This window comes from Symphalangus syndactylus, chromosome 16 (genome assembly GCF_028878055.3).
Source record: "Symphalangus syndactylus isolate Jambi chromosome 16, NHGRI_mSymSyn1-v2.1_pri, whole genome shotgun sequence".
Taxonomy (NCBI): Eukaryota; Metazoa; Chordata; class Mammalia; order Primates; family Hylobatidae; genus Symphalangus; species Symphalangus syndactylus.
This window is the reverse complement of record NC_072438.2, coordinates 81,576,280-81,593,429: the sequence shown is the minus strand read 5'-3', so window position 1 is coordinate 81,593,429 and position 17,150 is coordinate 81,576,280. Positions and strand designations below refer to the sequence as shown.

The 17,150-nt window shown below is 33.8% G+C and overlaps 1 protein-coding gene across 5 annotated transcripts in view; it reads right to left on the bottom strand.

The window, feature by feature from the left end:
- Positions 1-17,150, bottom strand: part of CDH12 (cadherin 12) — a 1,055,333-nt gene that overhangs the window by 52,288 nt on the left and 985,895 nt on the right. For all 5 annotated transcript variants that reach the window (XM_055246743.2, XM_063619573.1, XM_055246745.2 and 2 more), the window contains one exon: positions 12,307-12,494. In XM_055246743.2, coding sequence (XP_055102718.1) covers positions 12,307-12,494 — 188 coding nt within the window. The remainder of the gene's footprint in view (positions 1-12,306; positions 12,495-17,150) is intronic.

Below are 17,150 nucleotides of genomic sequence, written 5' to 3'. Positions count from 1 at the left end.
CACACACACACGTAGATGTTTTACGTGGTGGCAAGGCTTGAGATGCATCCTGTAAGGATGAAAAGATGAAAAGACAAGACTTGCCTCTCGATTCATTCAACAAATTACAGAATATTGCCATCTTGCTTAATGAGTGAGTTTGAAGAAGTACCAAGTTCTCTATAACTATGTATGTTTAAGAGAAATTGAATATGTTAGAAGATGTCGGAGAGAGAATGATGTATAAGATAGAATCGTGCACTAGCTAATTCAAATTAAGGAACATATAAAAATATATTTTCTGTTTTTCCAAACTCTAAATGCTCTATAAGTGTTAAACAATATAAGTTGTCTATGTTAGGTATCGTTAACTTGTAGTGTAAGACTACTTTGATTTTTATCACCTTAGGGTTCCTTTTGCCTAGAAAGCAAATTGAGCTGACCTGGCTCATACTCACTCCCTTTTTTAGGCAGAAATTAACTTCTATCTTAGAATGTAAACGTTTGTACCAGTCATTCCCCATTTCCCTCTCTACCTTCTCATATGTTGAAATACTTCTTATTATCTATATGATTTGGCAAATTCTCTCTAGATAAGGTCTTAATTTTTTTTCCTACTTGATTACACACTACTGTTATCTGGATAATCTTGACTCTCTACAGGTAACTCTTTTTCAAGCCAGACATGAAAGGAGAATTTTGAAACCTTTAAAAGAGATGAGATGTATTCCATGCCTTTTAAGAACCCCTGACCTATCACAGCAGGCAAATATCTGGTTGTCAGGGAGACAGAGTAAGATAAAAGAATCCTGTACGTACAGATTTTTTGCAACGGAAAACTTATAGCCTGTAGTGATCAAAGAACTAAAGAAAATTGTAAGAGAAATGCCACCATAGTCTCCTTGCTTCTTCGTGACCCTGACCTGTAGGCAATCCCACTTTACAAAATGGTATATAGCTCAGAAAGCGCAAAGAGAATCAGCAGTGATATCTCTCTAATTGACTTTACCTACACATCTGACTGACTACCCTCCATTTTTGGGGGGAATGTACTTTAGTTTCACAATCAATAAAAATCCCAGCATTTGAAATAAATATAGAATAAATAGGATTACTTTCAGTGCTAAAAATGAATCATATTCTATGATAGACATACATTATTGTGAGGTTGAACTAATTTATTTCTTGCACAATAAATAGAAAACTTTGTGGCATTGCTTGGAGCCCATTTAATGGTTATGAACCTCTCTAAGGGGAAGAAATGATTGACTAAAGAGAATTTAGTTCAGCAGCTTCTTTCTCTTTAGGTCGTTTCTATAAGGGAAGATTGGTGGCACCAGAATGTTCAAGAAACAATTCATCTAATTGAGTTGTGCAGTAAGAACCACAACTATAGAGAAATGAAATATGGTATACTCAATTGCTCTTCAGAGACTCAAGGGAGGAATTGGGGAAGGGGGAAATTTTGCTTCTTTGGTTTTTGCCACTGAAGGAAATAAAAAATATTTTACCCTCCAATATATTTCTCTGATGTATTTTGAAATGTCTGCCACAGGGCCAGAAAATATAAGTGGCCTTACAAAGCTGTCTTTTGTGGGAGAAAAATTGCATCTGTAAAGAATTCCCATCAATGTAGGCAGGTCTTTTCTATGCCTTTCCCAGACCTAGGAGCCAATGAGAGCCTGACAATTTTAAAAGTCTGAAAATAAATATCATCTATTTTCTCTGAGGGAGGTTTCATTTACGTAACAAGTGGCTTTGCTAGCCAAGCCACTTCCTTTCTCCCTCTCATAACCTTTCTTGCCACTAAACGTGATTTACCAAGACAACCTGGTTTTGTCCATGCTCTGGGCCACGATTCTTTCTGTCACCTTGAGATGGTGATTAGATTCTGTAACTTATTGGGAAATTGGGTCTTCATTCTGAAGGCACCTGTGTATACACGTTAAATAATTTGTTTGCTTTTTCTCCTATTAATCAATCTGCCTCATGTCAGTAATTTTTCAGCAAATCTTTTGTGGCCCAAGAGCCTGTATCTCCCACACTGAAAACACCTTTGCAAAGATTATGACAGTGAGGGAAGTCTAGCATGGCGGACTCCATCTTGCTTCTAGCCTCACAGGCTGGCAATCTTGGCTCATTCCCCAGCATAGCCCAAGCTAACTATGGAATTTAGTTTATACTTCTTTAACTTTGAACCAAGGATGATAGCAGTCCTTCCCTATAACTGATCCCCTCCTTGTTCCTGGGCCAAAACCATGTTTGCAAAACTAAAGAAAGGCCACGAGATTAGGATTATGATAGTGGCCTGAATGCTGCTAAAATGTAGGTAGTTTCTATAATCTCTTACTGCTCAGAAATCATGTGAACGGAGGTCATAAGATTTGTAACTTCCCTAATTGCTCCTACAGATAACATCACTATTGCAGAATCTAAGATTGGTCTTTTGAGATGTTTTTCACTCTAACCCCACCCAGATTTATGGCATATGACTCAACCAGTCCTATGGCTCCTTGCCCAGAGATGGACTCAGCATGGGGGCACTATATTTTACACCCTTATGATGACATCCCCAACCAATCATCTGCAGCACCCATTTGCTAGTCCCTTGCCCACCAAACTATCCTTGGAAAACCTTAACCTCTGGGCCTTCAGGGAGACTGATCTGAGTAACAACTCTGTCTTCCACATGGCTAGCCTAGTGTCAGGTAAGCTCTTTACTGCAGTACCGTGGTCTCAGAGAATTGGTTTTGTCTGTGCGATGGGCAGGAAGAGCCCATTGGGCTATTATAGCACTACTTTCTCTGTTCTTACATTGCTGAAGTCCAGGTCACAAAAAACTAAATGAAATGTTAAGTGCCAAAGGATTTTCTCATTTCAAAGGGAAATAGCAATTTTTTTTGGCATAAATTATAAGAGAATAGCTGCCTGGGCTCTTCCAGGGCTCCTCATGCTTCCAGATAATGTTGAGTGGAAATGGATAGCTATGGTTATAGATATTTTGAGGAATTTGAAAAAATGATAGCTGCAGCAGGCAGAATTCTAAGATGCTCCCAATATTCCTGCCCCCAGTGACCTATACTCTGTGTGCAATGACTCTTCCATTCATTGTGTGAGAGGCCTGTAAATTAAATGACATCTTGCTCACATAAACTTATTAAGTTTTATGGAAAAATAAGTTGTGCAGATATAATTAGGGTCCCTAATCACTTGACATTGAGTTAATTAAGGAGATTTTACCTGAGAGGGGTGATCTAACCAGGAGACCCCTTAAAAGAAAGGGGTGATGCAGATGCTTTTCGTCCTGCCTTATAAGAAGTAAATTTGTCATCATAAGAGATTATGTGGCAAGTGGCAAGTGCTCAAGGGGTGCCTGTGGGAACTGAAACCTGGTATTTGGCAAGAGCTAACAAAATTGTCATAAGAGCCACAAGGAAGTAGTAACTACTGCAAAAGCAAACAAAACAAAACAAACACACAACAACAATACAAAACAAACAGCCAGAAGGAACTGGCTCTGCTAGGAACCAGTAAGGTTACAAAAGACTCCAAGACTCAGATTGGATCATAGCCCCAATCACACCTTGATTTTCGCCCAAAAGGCCCTGAGCAAAGGAACCAGTTATGCCATATTATGACTCACTATAGCTGTGGTTTTGTCCCTCTTTACTTTTTATTCTTCTGTATTACTTCAATTTTTTATAGTAAGCCTATATTATTTTTACCAACACAGTAAAGCCATCACTTTTAGGAAAATACATCCTTGAGTGATAAGGCTCTACAATCTCAATTATCTAGTAGGTCTTAATAGGCAATGGGAAGGAATACCGTCAATGAATGCAAATGATCCGAGGATGTAGGCTTATCTGAAACAGACTAGATTTTTTCTAAGACAAGCAGTTAGAAAACAGATTTATACCAGGCTGCACCAGGATGCACAGACACTAGGACCAAGCTCTTATAAACAGGTTTATTACACTAGGCTGAACAATAAAGATAAGATGTTCAGAACAAGCATCATTTTAATGAAAAAGCAGGTTTCCTAAAACTTAGTTTTATGATCAATATAGTAGTCAATTCTTGTCTGGGAAGAGATGTGGGAGAGTTTATGCATATCTCATCATCATTGACAAAAGGTTGCAACTCAATATTTTATATAAAAAAGCTTGCATTTGATGAACAAAAGTTGCCACTATAGGAGGTGAGAATGTCCCTGTTACAAAGGGAAAAACAATGAAATGTAGTAAGTTTTAAAACGTAGATTTTAGTTTGGACAAAATTTCAACACCATTTGTTAGAAAATTAATAATATATATGCTTATAAGAAAGACAGAATTACTAGGCAAAAAGTGTTTGTAAACAAAAACATTTGAATGAAGAAAGATCCATTTTATATAACTTACCTTAAAAATATTTGTAACAAAACTATTTATTAGAAATGCACTTAATTTTTCTGTGGACAAGTTATTACTATACTTTAGTGTTTTGCAACTCTGCAAAATTTTCATAGTTATTAACAAATTGTCTTAAGAATCATGGTCATTATAGTAATGCCTGTATTTTAGTAGCAATTTTTGGAATAAATTTAGTAACCAAAATAAAAAGACAAACAAACAAAACAAAACAAAAAAGAATTGCAAGAAATGCTAGTGCTTCTAGACATAGGTTTTTAGTGATATTTCCCTAAAAAATTACAGAGGGTTTCATCAGATATTATAAATGCTGAAATAAAATATATGTGTCATACACATACAGTATAAATCATGACTATTGGGGAGGCCAATTATCTTTTCTAACATGCATTGTTGTACACAATAATTGGAAGTATACTCTTTCTAAACATATACTATGATTTACAGCAAGCTGTGTGACTTTGAAAAATTATCTCCTTTGAACTTCAAGTTCCCTATCTGTAGAATCAGTAAAACATATTTTTCTAAATTCTTTGCAAAACGTTCCAAACTTTACATACTATGTGAGTAAAAAGAAAAATAATGCATCAGAAATGAAAACAGTAAACCAACAGAAGATATTTGTTCTTTTAGTTGACAACAATTTTAAACATTTGTTCTTTTAGTTGACAACAATTTTAAACATCTTATATATTTCAGGCATTTCCTTTACTGATGGGGAAACAAACACAGATATGGAAAAGTGCCTCCAGGGGCTTAAAATATAGCAGGAGGAATCAGTTGTATTTTAAATCTGAGAGCCATGTAAGTATCATAGATGCTTTGACAGAAATGTTGACATTTGGGGACAAAATAAAGCAGTGGTCAGCTTTGCCTGAGGGACTCTAGGAGGCCTTTGTTGAGAAGCAAGGGAGAAAAAAATGTTAAAGAACATATAAGAATTCACGAAGATACTTATATAGGACAGGGAGTTCTATGCAGAAGGAGGAGAACCACAATACCATTGGTAGACATCGCAATGAATTTGCTGTACTTGGAATGTAGCTTGTGCATATGAGCATGCATGTATATGTGTGTGTGTACAGAAGACAGTAATAGAAAATGCACTGTTTGATTTTTATCTTTCTATCAATAGGACCAGAAACGGATTTAAGTAAGATGAACATGTTTCTATCTAAACGTCTAAATAGATTTCTTTCATTCCCCCATGAATAAAAAGATTATTTGGAGGAAAATAACGTGTGAGGCTGGGAAAATAGCCATTGCAGTGTCAAAAAGGAGTCAGGAAGAGGATTGTATGGCAAATTCATAGGTGGAGAAAGGAAAATTTTAACCTGAGTTCTGGAAAAATCAGCAACCAGCCTTTGTGCCCTATTTGGCAAGGGGACGTCAATAGGAATGGAAGCAGCGTTAGAAAAATCATAGATTTTTGCTTTAAGAAACTGGAAAGGAGAAAACATGAGTAGGCAGACTTTTGTTGGGAATAAAGAAAGAACTCAGCTTTAGACAGTGAGTTTGAAAAGTCTATGGCATGTGCAGTTAGAACTGTCTACAAGACTGTAGAAAAATCTGCAGTGGTTACGTTGATTTGGGGCTAAGTTACAGTTGATGAGACTGTTTAGGGAAACTAGGTAAGGTATTACAAAAGAAGGTGAAGACAAATATTTAGAAAAACAGAAACATAATATTTATAGAAACAACAGCATTCACGTGTTGTTTCCTTAACTAGGTACATTAGTGTGGCTAAAAATAGCATTATTTTAAACTTAAATTGAGGCATATATGTTTGGCTATGTAAAATATTCCAAATTTTATTATCATTTTGTTCTTAAGAGTTATTCAAAAATTAACCACATGATGGTGCTATGCTACCAAATCATATGACGTGAACTCATTTGTTAATGAGTGAAAAAAGAAAGAGTTTTACTGATTAACGGGTAAGTATAAAGTATAAATGCTCAGTAAGACCAATTGGTACCTTAGCCTATTTGTTAAAAGGCTCCTTGTGAAGAGTAAGATCATTTATCTCATATGTTTTTAAGGAAAAAGAAAAATTCTGCTTTGGATTTAATGTGATCACACAGTTATGTTAATTTGAAATAAACTAATATTGCCAAGTAACATCAAAATGGTAAGCACTGTTTTTAATTCCAAAAAAGCTTTACTTTAAAAAAAAAAAAAATAGGAAATCACTTCACCACTCTTCTTTTTAAACAGTTTCTAAGAGAAACTTTTGTAGAAATGATAGAGAACTGTTTGAAAAATTATACAAGATATTAAATTATTATTTTGGATAACTTAAGTATTCACTTAATTATTTTAATTATTTAAATTTTGCAATCACTTTGGAGAAAATTCAAGTGCTTCTATAACCATATTTAGATTTTGAGTCCTGGAAAACTTTTAATTCATGTAACTTACTATCCATATTTATATATAAGAAGTATATATTTTATTCCCATTTATTCAGTAGCAAAAAAACACTAGTGACTAAACACAAATTTCATTTAGGTTCTCACTAAGAATGAAGACATTGAATTTTAAAACTCTTATTCTGTCATTGTAAATGTAGCTCACCTCCTAATTTCTAGACAATTTGAATTTTTAAAAAAACTTTATTCTGATTTTATTAGTGTTTTATTGCTATAATACCCAACACCATATAGGACAAGTTTTTTTTTTTTTTTTTTTTTTTTGTTTTTTTTTTTATAGTTTTCTCAGAGTGGTAGGATGTGAGGGTGGAATAAAAGCAGTTTTTATTTTGTTTTGTTTTGTTTTACCAATATCTCATGCCTTGGAGCAATTTATAAAGCTTCATAATGTTCCTCTGAATTCAAAGTGTCGCAGTGAAATGGCATTCTGTCACAGGGCTCATAAAGTGAATCAAAGTTAAGGTTAATAAAATAAATAAAAATGCCTTTCTTCAGTCCTCTCAGTTCATCTAAACCTGACCATCATTTTTGTTTCCTCAAGCCCTCCCAGGAAATAGACAGAGGAGAAAATAGTGAAAGAAAAGCAAATAAAAGATTTTGAAGATAAAACAGTAATAACAATATGTGCTTCAGATCATTAGCATTTTAATGTATTCTTAAGTGCGTTAAAAAAAGAAAAACTCTGAAAACAAAACATATCATGCTTCATTCCTCTATTGCAGTTCAAAATCTGTTAGCTAAAAAATTAAAATAACTGGTGTTTAAAAAAGGACTACATATTCAAATGTAGAGTATATATTTGGGACTTTCTAAATGCATTTAGTATACTTAGAATGTAATTTCTGTATGAATCTGATTTTATAGCAGAATTCTTGTATTGCAATATTGAAGGGAAAACCTTAACAAATAATTTAAGATCATTCTGGATCTGCAACACTACTGTTGATGTTTACATACACAGTTATTGAGATACACCTAATTCTCTAAGATTCCTAATGATAATTGCAAGATAAAGTTTTCTGAGAACTTATTGAATATATGCTTGAGTATAGTACTATTTTACAGCCTTTACCCAAAAGCATTCTGTACTTAAAAAATGGTTGTAGTGTTTCAATTGATTTTGAATTTTTATGGGCTTTATTCAATGAGATATTTTCTCACATTTTTATTAAGTCATACTATCATGTTTAATTGAGTAATGCATCTATGTACATGTGTGCATATAAACACAATACACGATACAGTATACACAATAGATAGATGGATAGTTTTTAAGTTTCATTACAAAAATGTCCTCTTGAGTTATTTTTTAAAGAGTCAATAGATGTAGGGTGCAGGCTACAATTTTCTTTCTAATAGAACACTAGGTTAGCATAGGAGATTGCCTCTAGTGGATCCATATTTAGAGATGAAAGCAAATTACAACACTGAAAGAAAATCTATGTGTTTTATTAGGCTCTGAAGTCCTCAAATGCTTGGTGTAATTTACCAGATGATGATAATATTTATACAAATATGTTTTGGCTGTTCCTTTAAAATTTATTTAGAATCTCACAATCTCTCACCATCTCTGTTGCTATACCATCACGTTCCACATTTCTATCTGTTTCCCGGCTTACTTCTATGGTCTCTTAACTGAGCTATTGCTCTCATTATTTCCTAGTTATTATTCTCTTAAGACAACCAGAGTCACTTGGGTCTACAAGAGTAAGTTGAGGCCAGGTGTGGTGGCTCATGCCTGTAATCCCAGCACTTTGGGAGGCCAAGGCGGGTAGATCACCTGAGGTCAGGAGTTCAAGACCAGCCTGACCAACATGGTGAAACCCCCGTCTCTACTAAAAATGCAAAAAATTAACTAGGCGTGTTGGCAGGCACCTGTAATCCCAGCTGCTTGGGAGGCTGAGGCAGGATAATCACTTGAACCCAGGAGACAGAGGTTGCAGTGAGCTGAGATCCCCCCATTGTACTCCAGCCTGGGCAACAAGAGCAAAACTCCATATCAAAATAAATAAATAAAAATAAATAAAAGAGTAAAAGTGATCTAGATCTACACTCACATGGGCTCTCTATATCATGATCTGTTAATAATTCAACATCTTTGCCTGGTCTACAAGGCTCTCCCTGGCGAGCCTGTCATCTCTGGCCAAGGCCCTTTTCCTTCACTGCATTCCAGCCCCACTGGCCTTCTTGCCTAGTATGCTCCCAATTCAGAGATTTTGAAATTGCTGCTCAAACTTTTAGGAACTCACATCACCCAAATACCACATGGTCAGGTTTTTGCTCATATTCTCTTCTAATAGAGAAGTCTTTTTTTATTTTTGACCTCACTGTAAGATACCCTACACCCTCCATATGCCTTTTACCCCTTCACCCTGCTTTTAGTCTTTCTAGCTTGAATTCATCACTGCTGAAAGTGATTTCTAATTTGCTTGTTTATTTTCTGATGTCCTCAGTGGAATGGAAGCTGTATGGATGCAGGGAGTGTGTCTGTTGAGTTCACTGCCCTATCTCCACAGTGGAGTCTGAAAAACAGTGGCTACTTCCAAAATACCTGTTGAATGAAGTAGTGAAAGTTATGGACATCGAGCTTTACTTAAATAATGAATTTCAGGCCAGTAAAATGGACTACAATAATTTATCCACTGCAGGAGAAAAGAGAAGTGTGTGTGTGAGTTAATTTGCAGATATACTTTCAAGATTATCTACCAGAATGTGTGTGTGTGTGTGTTTTTATTTGCAGATATACTTTCAAGATTATCTACTATATCTAAATCTATTTTAATAAAGGTATTATATAATTTTGCATATCTCAATTTTAATCCAGTTAAGAACTATAAAAATTCTAAAAAAAATTAAACACAATAAATACAAAAAATAAATAACATGACTGATTCTCTGTAGATCTTTCATAATGAAAAAGGCAGATATGTTCTTACTGCTTTCATGATAGTTGAACTTATATAACTGAATGATTACTTTCAAAGATCAATATGTTTTGATATAATAAGATAAAGGACTATTGTTAAACCATCCCTTTTTCAATTGTGTTAAAAATAAATAAGAATGGCATACATTTTTCTAGATTAACACCTAGACATTGATTACTTATTGGTATAGATGGTAAATATGTGTAAATAAAAATGAAAACATAAACATAAAACTATGTGTGTGAATATAAAATATAGTTATAATACTTAAATATAAATAAGTATATAAACATAAATATATATAGTGTATATCTAGAATTGAATCTTTTGTACCTTAATTTTACTTTGGAAGTATACTTAATTGTGTATTTAAATATTATGACTTCTTAATTTAAAATAGTTTTTATATTATTATTTTTGTTTGTTCCATTTGAATAGATGTTTGTAACCCATTTAAATGTGATTTCTTTGTTGGAGACCTTCTTAGGGAAAAAATTAAGTGAGAAGACTTTACATTGATTTGGGACTAAAAGAAAAAGAGAAAAACAAACTAAATAACAATAAAGGAGTAAAGTTGATAAGAATTTGACATATTTTTCTAACTGTACTTTGCAAATTTAACATAAATGCTTAATTTAATAGAGTGGGATCATGTGGGTTAAATTAATTTCTAGACTAAGTGTAATTTTTGCACAATAGTAGAAATAAAAATATGATAATCTATTTGAAAAATGTGTTTCTTTTTATGAGTATTTGCATTACCATATATATTGCTTCCTTGTTAAAATTCAGAGTTCCTGAGCAAATATGGGAGGGGCAGACTGATTAATGGAACTAAATGCAAAGTATTTATTCTAGTTAAAATAATTACAATGAGTAAATGAGTATTGTATACTGCAGTTTGGAGTATATTCTTCAAAATTCTTCAAAATAGAGTGTTTTGTAGAAGGGGAGAAAATGGCTGAATTAAATGAACTTCACTTTTCTGCCTTTACTTTGCTATTGGAAATTCCTATAATTTGCCTCACTATTATGGAAAAAATCAGCACACCTTAAATGCCGTTATAATTTTTCTTTCTCACATTAACAGACTCTTTCATGTCACCACCCAACTAAAGACAAAACTACATACATTGTAAATAATAATTTCTTCCTAATATTTCAACTAACTTTGCCCTATGCAATCCTCTTTGGCTCTAATCCATATGTCATCACTAAACAGCTTCCCAGCACTGTCTTTCTCTCTCTCTGTTTCTTGGTAATTCTTTTTCACTTTCCTCCTTATAGCTCTCTCACATCCATTACTGACCTTTCACATTTCTTCTACTTCTCAGGTGATTAGAGCTTACACACATCAGTATGCCTCCACTGTGGTATCAACCAACATTGTGGTGAATTAGGTATTTATATCTTCAGAAGAGCCATAGAAAGGCTCAATATCAAGACTGGTGGGGTTAGAGTTACTTCTCAGTCTTGTTTTTAAATTAATCTTTTGTCTATATTTATAGTAATAAAAAATTAGGTTACAATTAAACTCTGATAAGAATCTTTTTAAATGATGTCATCAAATTATCAGGCCTAATTGTTCAACATAAAATATGTAAGAGTTGAACCACAGAGTAATAGCACCTGTAGAAGTAAATACTCAGCATCACTAGATCTTTATTTTTTTTTAATTTAAAATACAGTTGACTATTGAGCAACACGGGTTTGGACTGTGCAGGCAGGGCCACTTACACGTGGATTTTCCTCTGCCTCTGCCTCTGCCATCCCTGAGACAGCAATACCAGCCCCTCCTCTTCCTCCTTCTCCTCAGCCTACTCAATGTGAAGATGATGAGGATGAAGACCTTTATGATGATCCACTAACACTTAACAAATAGTAAATATGTTTCCTTTTCCTTATGATTTTCTTAATAACATTTTCTCCTCTCTAGCTTACTTTATTGTAAGAATACAGTATATACGGCCAGGTGTGATGGCTTACACCTGTAATCCCAGCACTTTGGGAGGCCGAGGCAGGTGGATCACGAGGTCAGGAGTTTGAGACCAGCCTGACCAACATGGTGAAATCCTCTCTACTAAAAATACGAAAACTAGCTGGGTGTGGTGGTGCACATCTGTAATCCCAGCTACTCAGGAGTCTGAGGCAGGAGAATCCCTTGAAACTGGGATGCAGAGGTTGCAGCGAGTCGACATCTCACCACTGCACTCCAGCCTGGGTGACAGAGCGCAACTCCATCTCAAAAAAAAAAAAAAAAAAAAAGAATACAGTACATACTATGTGTAACGTACAAAATATGTGTCAAATGTTTATGTGATTGGTAAAGCTTCTGGTCAAGAGTAAGCTATTAGTACTGAAATTTTGGAGGATCCAAAAGACACATGCAGATTTTTGACTGCATGGAGTATCAGTATCCCAACTCCCACATTGTTCAAGGGTCAACTCTATTGCTAATTGAAAGAAAATTAAAATTACTTGTCATTTCTAATATTTATTTTTTATCTTCTTTAATTATTATTTAGTAGTCAACTGTCCAAACATTTGTCTATGTACCTTTTTCAATTTGATGACTCCCTCTTGTGTATCCTCATCTGTGACGATGTCAAACAAATTTCCCCCATCTCCTGGAACAATATTGTATTCAATTTCTGCATTTTGTCCAAAATCAGGATCCACAGCTCTTATTCTTCCAATAGCTGAGCCAATAGGGGAAGACTCAGGAACTTTCAGGTGGAAGATGCCTGATAAGACATATAAAATTTGAATTGACATTGGGGTTAGTAAGAGATATAGTAAGATTAAAAGGCTTGAAAAATAGAGTCTACTGAAAGTAAATCACATTTAGAACATTATAGTGCAAAATGAAAAGGCAATTTGCTGTCAAGTTAAGGATTATGATTAGGAGAAATGACTTCACTTCTCTTCAATATGTGCTGCTCTAGAATTTTAATTGGGCATTATAAATAGTAGAGAATGCTAAAGTAAAATTATTAGCAGGACTTGTTTTACACACTTACATGGCATAAAAGTGTACCACGTATCAAATCGGAGGGTGGGACTATTCATGAAATTAATTGGTACTAATACTACAGGTTGCAAGACATAGATAAAAAGTTATAGATACATAGACAGATGATAGATAGATAGGTGATAGATATATAGATATAGAAAGTTGAGGTTATATTTCCTAAAACTAATGACTTCAATAAGTATACATGATTAAAAATAACCTGTAAAATGATAATCTGTATAATCAAAATTCTAGTCGATGATAGATTGAAATATAGTATATTATAGACTAAGATTCAGCTTATGTTTAGTAAATTTTAACTTGTCACCTTTCTATGTACTTTTACTGATATTTTAAATCATAAAGTTCTGTCTCCCGAAGTTTTTTAATAGCATTAAGAAAGATAAAAAAGTAAAATGCTTATTTTTACCACCAGGTGGAGCATTTATATTACTATGAAATTTATACTGAATCAGCAAAACTTAGATAAAACATTTCAGAATCATGGAAAATTGTCATACTCTACAAAAAAATAAAAACATAGACATTATTTTAAGGTTTTGTAGAATTTTTAGAAGTCTGAGACACAAGATCAAGATATAGTGCATGCTCTTTTACTGACATTTCATTAAAGCAAATATTAATGGATTTAACAACAGTCTGTTCAAATTAAAATGAGGAAAGAAAATGAGAGAAAATAAAAATTAAGAAACAAAACTAAACACAAAAATCTAAAGTTTCCATTTTGATATTGGAGTTCCACTTTCAATTTCTCTTACTGGATTTAGAATGGCTCTTTCCCATGGGTAAATCAACCATGGTGATTCATTCATTTTAGGATTTTAGTTACATTTATGGAAAATAAATTAAGAAGTTACTATAAATGTCTGTTGCATAGGGAAGTTCATTAAAAAATCATGTTACAATATTATGGTTATTTTCTCCAGGAAGGTGTGAGAAAAAAATCAATCACATCTATTACAAGCGTGAGCCACCGCGCCTGGCCAGAAATCCTTCTTGATTAGGACATTTAGTAGGAAACTTAGGGGTAAACATTATCAAGGAAATAACTGAACAAGTGTTCAGAGAGCTAGGGAGCCATCAAGTATAGTGGATTTCAAACTTCAAATGTGGCCAGCAGTGGGAGTGGTAAGGGTGAAACAGTGAGAGTCAGTCGTAAGGAGAGGAGTAGTATGAGAATTTTAGGAACACATGTACATCTCACTTAAAGGGCTGGGGACATTTCTGCTTATTCCATCCAATCCATTCAATGAGAGCCAAATCAAGTTACATATTAGGTTTATGAGTTAGCTTTACATTTACATTTGGATGGTTAAAAGCAAAAGTAAAGGAAATTACACATCGATGAAAATGATAGAGCCTGGAGTCCTCTCTAACGGATTATGGTTAGTGAAGGTGAAGAGTTTAGCCAGAGTTGAAGTCCTCCAATATGGGGGGTGGGGGGGGAATGAAGCACTGAATGGTATTCCAAAGGGCATCGGATAATTCAAACTGCAGATGAAAAAGCCCCCTTTTCAAGACAATATGCTGAGATATGAACTTTATGTCTTATAAAAGAACATTTTATGGGGCTAGTAACAATAAATGTAAAGACAGCTATTCTTTGTAGTATTCTATCAATTTAAGTTAAATATGGTGTTTTGTTTTAAGTTGTCAGCATAGAGAATGCCAACAAATTCCATTTTTATCTAATGGCATTGAAAAACTTGTGATAAATTGGAATGATAGCATTGTCCAATAATGATGGATTTACTAGCATTCCACTAACATGCACCCCTTCAAAATTAAGATAAAATAAAAGTAAAGCAATGATTCGCCACTTATTTTTGTGTGTGTGTTAAGTTTTAGTGCATGTGAAATGCAAATATACAGAGCAATGGATTTTCTACTCTTTACATAGCAGACATATATTTTAGTAAGGTGGAAGACACGTTCATTAAGACAAGTGTTTCTTAATAAAATATTACAGCTGGTAATAAAGTCTGCAGAATATGGAACAAGTCAGAGAAACTATGCATTTGTCATGTCAGATTGTTTAGGTTCTGTCGGTTTATTTCCAATGACTTGACATTTTATCATTTCTGGAATCTCAACAGCAATAAAGCTGAGGTCATTCAGATTAATTCAAAACTGTGAAGTAATCTTCAGCTATGCCAAAGTTGGATCGTTCATGATGTACTGTGTAATTACACCGCCATCGTCTTCCAGGCATTCTACTTTTGATGCATATGAAACATCTTAATGGCACTACCTGTACCACACAAATTGAGAAATAAAACAGGTGACAAGAGATTGTCCACAGTCAATATAAATATATATTTACATATTCATCAAATATACCTATTATGCTTAGCCAAAATCTTCATTTTCCCATGGAAAAGGAGGAAATTGCATGCAGTGAACTAATTATAATGATCATATTCTTAAATATAATATTCCCTGTTAGTTCCAGGAGTAGAAAAAAATCAGGTAGTTATAAGCTAAGTAAGTATCCTCTCAGTAACTATGTCATTTGAAAAGATACTGATTAGGACTTAAACTGTGTGTCGAGCGGGGAGGGGGGAACAGGTAGGGGACATGCATTGCTACTTAAAAAAAAAGGATGTAAAATATATCTACTTTCCTTTTTTGTTTATTGCAGGAAATTTCCAGATACTGATGAAAACACCAAAATAAATATATTTACTTGACAAAATATAAATGAAGATCTTTACTTAAAGATTATAGGACTTGAACAAATATATTAAGTGAATGAATGACTTTAAAAATACCACAACATTCAATGACACCAATAGCAAGTTAAAAAGAAGATAAAATAATCCATTACAAACTCACTTTTGATATACATTTTATCTTTATGTAACAATAATTCTAAAGTTACTAAAAAAAAAAGGAAGTCAATGTTTAACCACAAATAATTTACCTAAATACAAGTAACTAATGTGAATATAATTCATATTTAATAATAGAAGAATACTAGAAATATTGGAGGGCTTAAGAACAAATTATTTCAAATTGATGAAAATGTTAAACATTTTTAAAAACTCAAAAACATACACGTGAGACCAACTAAATACACTATGATTTGAAATATTACATTTCAATTTAAACTTCAAAAAAAAATAGCACTGAACTATTGATTCAGTAATTGAATTCAAACATTAAATTGTTCAAATGATCCTGCATATTTTTTGTGTGTGAGTGATTTACCTTCTAATGGCTTAGAAATAAAATTTTGTTCTATCAATATTTTATTTTTTTAAATTGCTTAAATATATATCACACAAAATTATTTCACCTTACTTAAACAACACGAAAAGGAAATACAAGTAAACAACATATTGTGTGAGTAAAAAGGAACTTTATAGAAATTGTGTACCTGTAGCTCTGTGACCCTGGGCAAAATATTTTAAACATCTCTCTTTTCCTGATCTTTTAAAATCTCTCTCTTTTCCTGATCTGTAAAATTAATATAACAATATTTACTTTATAGATTTGTTTTTGAATGTCACTTATACAAAAGTGCATGAAACTCGTTCAGTATTATTTATTATTACTAGTTAACATAATATTTGTATAGTCTATATGTTTTATAATTTTTCCTATCAGAATGGCAATAGCCAATAGGAAACTGTCTATAGAGGTGTGGAGATGAAAGAAAGACCTTAAAAGAATTCTAAAAAGTCATTTTAATTTTAATTGAAATATTTTCCCATATCTTTAAAATTGGAGGACTCAGGAAGAAAAAAAGATTTTTTTTTTTTTTTTTTTTTTTTTTTTTTTTTTTTTTTTTTTTTTTTTTTTTTGAGACAGAGTCTCGCTCTGTCGCCCAGGCTGGAGTGCAGTGGCACAATCTCGGCTCACGGCAAGCTCTGCCTCCTGGGTTCCCGCCATTCTCCTGCCTCAGCCTCTCCGAGTAGCTGGGACTACAGGCACCCGCCACCATGCCCGGCTAATTTTTTGTATTTTTAGTAGAGACGGGGTTTCACTGTGTTAGCCAGGATGGTCTCGATCTCCTGACCTCATGATCCGCCCACCTCGGCCTCCCAAAGTGCTGGGATTACAGGCGTGAGCCACCACGCCCGGCCGAAAAAAATGTTTTGGTGGTGGAAGAACATTTTATGCCCTCTATTTCCTTAAAAGCCTGAGGCTATATTTTCAATATGCCCAAATTAAAGTAATAGAAACATTGTCCATAAGGAAGAACTATCCTGATAACAAAGCTGGGTTCAAGCTGGATTTTAGTCAAGTGTACTAAACACACAGTGAATGGAATCTCTCGGTAATAACAGAAACATCCACTGCTGCTCGTTCCCAGGACGAGGCTAGGATGGGCATAGTTTTTTAAGTGTCAAGTACTTGGCAC